We start from the raw sequence: 7,462 nt of genomic DNA on the forward strand, positions 1-7,462 counted from the left end.
CCACTCATTTTTTTTTTTTTTGAATTCCCCTAAGTGGAGTCGCCAAATTGTAGGCGTGTTTTTATTTCGCCTATGCAGGATGAGTGTGTATTAGATTTGACTACCCCATTGTAAAGGTTTTGTATTGAAAATTGTTTTAAAGTCACCAACAATTTTTTAAAGGAAGACTCATAAACCAAATTGGATATGGAAAATCGTAGGGAAAAGATTAGGGAATTATCCAATGTAGATTTCTCCGTCTAAACTCCATAGATGGCGCAGGACTCCGTGTGTGTTAGAAATCCACGTATCAGGTGTAGATCGGTGCACCTGATACAGGTGGACAATGTTGCGCCTGACGTATAGACGTGCGACATGCACATAGCCCCGTGCCAAGCGCAAGCTGGTGCGAGGCGCACCAGCCTTACTCTTAACGTATGTTTGCTAGCTTTTTTAAAAACGCGTTTTGAAAGATTTTCATTTATCCTTTAATTCCGAAAATCTTATTTTGACTATAAAAAATATCTTTTGAAAATATTTATTTATTAAAATAATGAAACAATGAATTATTATTAAATAATTAATTGGGATTTTCAAAGGATTGGGCTCAAAATACAATTAATTATCATGAATAATTATTTGAGCTCTAAAATAGGACTTTTAACACTTTTCGAAATAGTTTTGAATGGTTTTTCAGACTGCTATGCCCTTGGGTTTGACTAATTAAGACCACGGGATATTTTATCATCGAATACTTAAATGGGACACACGATTATGTGTATTCACCTTTTATTCATGAAAACGCATATGACATCTACAATGAAAATGAATCCTAAAACGATATAGATATAAAAGAATCTACTAACTTATAATAAAGCTTCATTACGGGCCCGATCAGGCACCCTTGCCCGACCCGATCGGGTAAAGTTACAGACACTCCGCTTTGACGCATTTCTTCTTCTACGCAACCTTTCTCCACCCTCATACACCCCATGAGCTTCATATGTAGTCATATACCCAACATGTGCAGCTTGTACATAAAAGAGTTTCAAATGTAAACATTGTATGGGTATAACCCAAGTTTGCTAGCGGACATTGCATATTGGCCGAGAGCAAACCAAAGTGACGTGGGCTCACAGAAGGGGGGACCACTCCAAATTCATCTTTTGTCTTCATGCTGAGACCGCCGTCACGGCCATGGAAAACGACAAAGTAAAGGGAATCTTCCCTCTGACAAGATCAATCGCAACAGTACAAGTGTCACAAATTACACGCCCTGTCAGGTGAATAGTACGCCTATAAATAGCCATCCAGTACTATTCCTGCAGGTACATTCTCTCATACTAAAAATAGCCTATCTCTCTCTCTCTAAGCTCTCTCTCTCTCTCTAGAATCCTCTTGAGTAATTAGCTGACTTGAGCGTCGGAGGGGGTTTCCTCGAAACACCCCCGAGGGTAGCTCACGTTTGTCATTGTTGCAGATCCCTCACGGACATCCATCTACTGTCGGACAACTCTCAAAGAGTCCGGCACCGTTTTCGATACCGAAACAACTGGCGCTAGAAGGAGGGGACCTCACCCTTTCTAAGGTATCAGTCATGGAAGACACAAACAATGCTACCCATGGTCAGCCTGAGTTTGAGCAAGGCCAGAATTCCTCGCAGCCAGTCATCACTGGTGCGTTGGGAAACCTGCAATTCCATTACCGGACACCGGGGAGCGAGGATCAAACCCCAAACACCAACGTACCATTCAACTTGGCACAGCTAAGTCAATTCTCTCCTGAGCAATTGCAAACGGTCGCGTCATTTATCCAGATGCTGACAGGTAATCCTCAACAAAATGCTCCTCCCCAACCCTCTGGCGGTACCCGTAAGCGACCACCGGCTCAGGCTGGTAGGAACGCGGATGGGACCCCGCTCCGAAAAATGCAATCCTTGGGAAGAGAGGGACGGGAAATGGAGAAGAAAATAGACCGATCTGATTATGAGGAGGAAATTCTGGAAACTGAGGAGGTATACTATTCTGAAGAGGAAACGCAGGGTCACTCCCGCCGTGAGTACAGCACCGTCGGTGCTAGTAACTATTCGGCTGGGGTCACCTCTTGATCAAGCCTAAGCTTTCCCCCTTCACTCTGGAAATATTGAATCATCCTATGACGCGAATCAAGATGCCGTCCTCTAAGTATGATGGCACATCAGACCCGACGATCACGTCGCGGCTTACGAAGGACACATGTTCCTCTACACTCAAGTGATGCCATATGGTGTAAAGTCTTTCCCTCAACCTTGACTGGGATAGCTCAGACATGGTTCAAAAGTCTCAAGCCAGGTAGCGTCTCTAGCTTTTCTCTGTTGTCATCCATGTTCAGTACACACTTTGTAAGCAATAGGCGTCGTGAACGCACCACTGGGGAATTGCTGTCAGTCAAACAAGGAGAAAACGAGAGTCTGAGAGACTACATTGGCCGCTTTAACGTTGAGGCAGTTTCCATACCTCGACTGCAGCAAGACTTGGCCGTCTTAGCCTTAATGACTGGGCTCAAGGAGGGATCACCCTTCCGGAATTATCTGGGCCGGAAATCATACACAACCCTGGGTCCCGTCCTTGGCAAGGCCAATGACTATATAAGAGGGGAGGAATTTGATAAAGCTGTAGGCAACAGAGAGTCCGGAAAGAAAGATGACAAGAAGAAGGATAAGGCCCGCGAGGCGGATCGGGGCCGTGAGGAAAGAAAGCAGGAGTCGAATATGGTCAAGAGGGAAATGACCGTGAAGGGGAGAATGAAAGGTATGACCGCGATCGCAGGGATCGTGAAAAGAATGGCCGGGAAGGAGGTGAACGCAAGGAGAGGTTCGATGCATATACTCAACTCACCACTTCTAGAAGCCAAATTTTTCTGATGAATAAGGATAGCGATAAATGGCAGCGTCCGAGACCGATGTTCCATAAAAATCGTGATAAAAGCAAATGGTGTGATTTCCATGGAGATCACGGCCATATAACTGAGGACTGCCGGCACTTAAAAGATAACCTGGAGGATCTGATAAGAAGAGGGTATTTCAGTCAGTACAAGGCCCAGACAAAGGAGGGCGATCTTGTAAAGCCCGTGACTCGAAATGTTCAATCCCGGATCAGCGAGATCCACGTTATCAGTGGGGGACCTATCCATGGAGGAAGTGTTAACGGCGCTAAGGCTAGTTTAAAAGAGTTCCGACATCAAGTCAATTTCAACGCCAGCTTGCCCTGGAAGAATCCGCCGGCGATGCCGGCCATGTCATTCACCCTGGAGGATGCGAAGCATGTGGTGTACCCTCATGATGATCCGCTGGTGGTAACACTAAAAGTCTCAAATTGTCTGGTACATAGAATTTTGGTGGATGGGGGAAGCTCCGCGAATATTCTGTACTTATCAACATTCGAAAAGCTCATGTTGAGCCGTGAGTACTTGAAGCCGGTCCGATATCCCGTCATTGGATTCACAGGGGCATTAGTGGTGCCAGAAGGGTTAATCTCACTCCCGGTACGCATTGGGGAGGAGGAGTCGGCCAGAGATGTTATGACTGAGTTTCTGGTAGTGGACGTTCCGGGAGCATACAATGCAATCATTGGACGCCCATTCATTCATGACGTCCAAGGTGTCGTCTCAACTTACCACCTAACCATGTTGTATGTTTCCAATGACGGATCCACATCAAGATTGAAGGGTAATCAGGAGATGGCAAGATCATGCTACTTAACAACATTAAAGCAACCAGCAAGAAGGTTCCCGGTCGAGAATCCAGATCCTCCCTCAAGAAAGCAGAGGAGGGCCATGAGAAGAACTCAGGCAGAGAAGAATGACAGTAATGAAGAAGAGGAAGTACTCATTGTCCGGAAAAGTAAGGAGGTGCCGCTAGAAGAGTTGGAGTCCCGGCCAGAGGACGAGCCGAGGCCACAGCCTGATGGAGAAACTAAACAAGAAGTTTTGGCAGATGACCCTGCTCGTCGGTCGCGGTCGGGATGGACATGGACCCTGAGGTCCGGGTAAACCTGGTAACTCTCCTGAGGAAAATGCTGACATATTTGCTTTCTCAGCAGACGAGATGCCGGGAATAGACCCGGCCGTGATGGTCCATCGATTAAACGTCGACAGCACAGTCCGACCGGTAAAGCAAAAGAAGAGAGCCTTCTCAGCCGAAAAGAATAAGGCCATCAAAGAAGAAGTAGAAAAGCTGATAGCGGCTGATTTTATCGAGCCTTGTGACTACCCTGAATGGCTGGCAAATGTAGTCATGGTGAAAAGGCCAACGGCCAATGGCGTATGTGCGTGATTTCACAAACCTGAATAGGGCATGCCCTAAGGATGCTATCCTCTGCCAAGGATAGATCAGCTAGTGGATTCTACTAGCGGACGCACTACTGAGTTTCATGGATGCCTTCTCAGGGTATCATCAAATCAGCTTTTAAAGGAGGACCGTAAGAAAACGGCATTCATCAGGATGGGGTGTTTACAATTATAAGGCAATGCCTTTCGGCCTGAGAAACGCTGGGGCAACTACCAGAAGTTAGTGACAAGGTATTTGCGGCTCAGAAGGGCGTAATATAGAAGTGATGGGACGACTCTATGTCAAAAGTAAAACGGACCGAGAGCATCTGACGGATCTGGAGGAAACATTCAAAACATTGAGAAAATACAGCATGAAATTGAACCCAAAGAAGTGCGTCTTTGGAGTGAGAGCGGGAAAATTTCTTGGATTTATGGTGAGCAAAAGAGGCATTGATGCGAACCCGGACAAGGTTCAGGCAATTTTGAGCCTTCCGGAGCCCAAAGGTGTCAAAGACATCCAGAGATTAACAGGAAGGATGGCCGCTTTGACGAGATTCATATCGAAGTCGGCTGATAAGGCCCTTCCGTTTTTCGCGCTGCTCAGGGGGAATAAAAAGTTCGAATGGGGGGAAGAGCAGAGCAAAGCCTTCTCGGCCGTGAAGGAACACCTCGCAAAGCTACCAACCATAACAAGGCCAGAGGCGGGGGACACACTGCAGTTGTACATCTCGGCCTCCCCCAAAACGGTAGCGGCAGTGCTGATAACAGAAAGGGAGAAACAGCAACATCCAATATACTTTGTCAGCCACATTCTTAACGGCCCAGAGAGCCGGTATCAGCAGATTGAAAAAATGGCATTGGCGGTTATTGTAGCGGCTCGGAAGTTAAGGCCCTATTTTGACTGTCATCCAATTCAGGTGTTAACAAATCAGCCGTTGGAGAAAGCTCTGCAAAAGATGGAAACCTCTGGGCGTTTATTGAAATGGGCCATTGAATTGTCGGAGTATGATATTCAGCATAAACCGCGAACGGCCATAAAAGCGCAAGCACTGGCGGACTTCATGACTGAGGCTTATGAGGAGGCAGAGATAAAAGAAAAAGAATCATGGCTGCTGGAGGTAGACGGCTCTTCGGCCGCTAGCGGGGCAGGGGCCGGTATTGTGATAACCAGCCCAGAAGGAAACACCTTCGAATACGCCATCAAATTTGCTTTCCCAGCCTCAAACAATGAATCAGACGAGGCAGCCATTGCTGGCTTAAGAATGTGCATTGCAGCGGGAGCTAAAAGCGTCCTCTTGAAAACAGATTCCAGTTGGTTAGCAGTCAGCTTAAAGGAGAATTTGAGGTCCGAGAGCCCAACATGGTTAAGTATGTGGAGAAAGCCAAGGAAATAATAGCACAGCTTGAGCAGTTCGAAGTTGAAGCGATTCCAAGGGCTGAGAACATGAAGGCGGACTCCCTATCTAAGGTAGCTAGCTCAGACTCATTCCAGGTGGAAAGGATGGTCACGGTTGACATCCTCAAGGAAAAAAGCATTGCGCAGAAAGTGGCCATGGTATACAGCATTGACCAGCAAGGGGAATGGTTTACAGAGCTAGTGAGGTACAAGCAAACAGGAATGCTCCCGGAAGATCCCACAGCCGCCAAAAAATTGCAGAAGCAAGCAAGTTGGTACGTGATATACCAGAATGAGTTGTACAAAAAATCATTTAGCCTGCCACTGTTAAAATGCGCAACATCTGCTGAGGCCGTGAAGATAATGGAAGAAATTCACGAGGGTGTCTGTGGAAACCACATTGGAGGTAAAGCATTGGCTTTAAAGGCACTCAGGGCTGGATTCTACTGGCCCAGCATGTTGTCCGATGCGCAAGGCTATGTGAAAAGATGTGATAAGTGCCAGAAGTTTGCACCGGTGATAAACAGGCCCGCCAATGACTTACAGCCCATTCTGTGTCCGATACCATTCGCTCAGTGGGGAATGGACATTCTGGGACCGTTCACTACCGCGACGGGAGGAAGGCGTTTTTTGATTGTGGGCATTGATTACTTCACAAAATGGATCGAAGCGGAGCCGACAGCGAAGATAAAGGACAACCAAGTAAAAAAGTTCATCTGGCAGAACATTATGACTAGGTTTGGCATCCCGGCCGCGATTGTATTCGACCACGGAGTCCAGTTTGACTGTAGGCCCATTCAGTCTTTTCTCTCGGACTTCCGCGTGAAGTTTGCATATTCCGCAGTGTGCCATCCTCAGAGTAACGGTCAGGCAGAGGCCGCTAACAAGCAAATTCTGAGCGCCTTAAAAAAGAAGCTCGATGAGTTTAAGGGAAAATGGGCCGAGATGGTACCGGCTGTTCTATGGGCAAATAGGACAACTGAGAAAGAAGCGACGGGAGAAAGCCCTTTCAAGCTAACATTTGGCGCAGAAGCAATGTTGCCAGTAGAAGTAGGCTTGCCCACCTATCGGATTAAACATCAGGCCCTGGAAAGGAATGATCAGGCACTGAAAGAGGATTTGGATTTCTTGCCAGAGATAAGGTTAAAAGCGGAACTGAGATCAGCAATGTACAAGGACCGAATCCGTAAAGCCTACAACAAGAAGGTCTTGGAGAGACCGTTAGCTGAAGGCGAGCTAGTTCTGCGAAGGACAGCCGCCACCGGAAAAGCTCACACAGAGGGTAAACTAACTGCCAATTGGGAAGGCCCATATATCATAGCTCGAAAGATAGGTCCGGGATCCTTCATTCTCAAAGGAATGGATGGGAAAGAGCTGAAGAACTGCTGGAATGCTGACGTCCTTAAGAAATATTATGTATAGTTCAAAAGAAATGTAATGGGCCAGGAGCCTTTGATGGCATTATACATAAATAAAACTCCGTTAGCATTCCGACATTCTGTTTATGTTTGCTCATCATTATCCATATTTTCGCTAAGTAAAGTAAAATGATTGTTACAAATGTTAACAGCCATATAACAGGCTAAGTAATCATACCAGCCACATAATAGGCTAGGTGAGGTTAATAGCCATATGACAGGCTAAGTACATATATCAGCCATATGACAGGCTAAGTAAACATTAGCGGCCACATAACAGGCAAAATAAACGCTAAATGGCCATATAACAGGCAACATAAACATTAGCGGCCACATAACAGGCAAAATAAACACTAAATGG

General features: G+C 46.4%; 1 protein-coding gene across 1 annotated transcript; it reads left to right on the forward strand.

Annotated features, from left to right (window-relative positions):
• Window positions 1-4,571: 4,571 nt before the first annotated feature.
• LOC130591449 (uncharacterized) lies at window positions 4,572-7,105 on the forward strand. Its single transcript, XM_057394772.1, has 2 exons — window positions 4,572-5,551; window positions 5,593-7,105. Exons 1-2 carry the CDS (start codon window positions 4,572-4,574, stop codon window positions 7,103-7,105), a joined length of 2,493 nt encoding a protein of 830 aa, XP_057250755.1.
• Window positions 7,106-7,462: the final 357 nt, after the last annotated feature.

This window comes from Beta vulgaris, chromosome 5, assembly GCF_026745355.1.
Source record: "Beta vulgaris subsp. vulgaris cultivar EL10 chromosome 5, EL10.2, whole genome shotgun sequence".
NCBI classification, from domain to species: Eukaryota; Viridiplantae; Streptophyta; class Magnoliopsida; order Caryophyllales; family Amaranthaceae; genus Beta; species Beta vulgaris.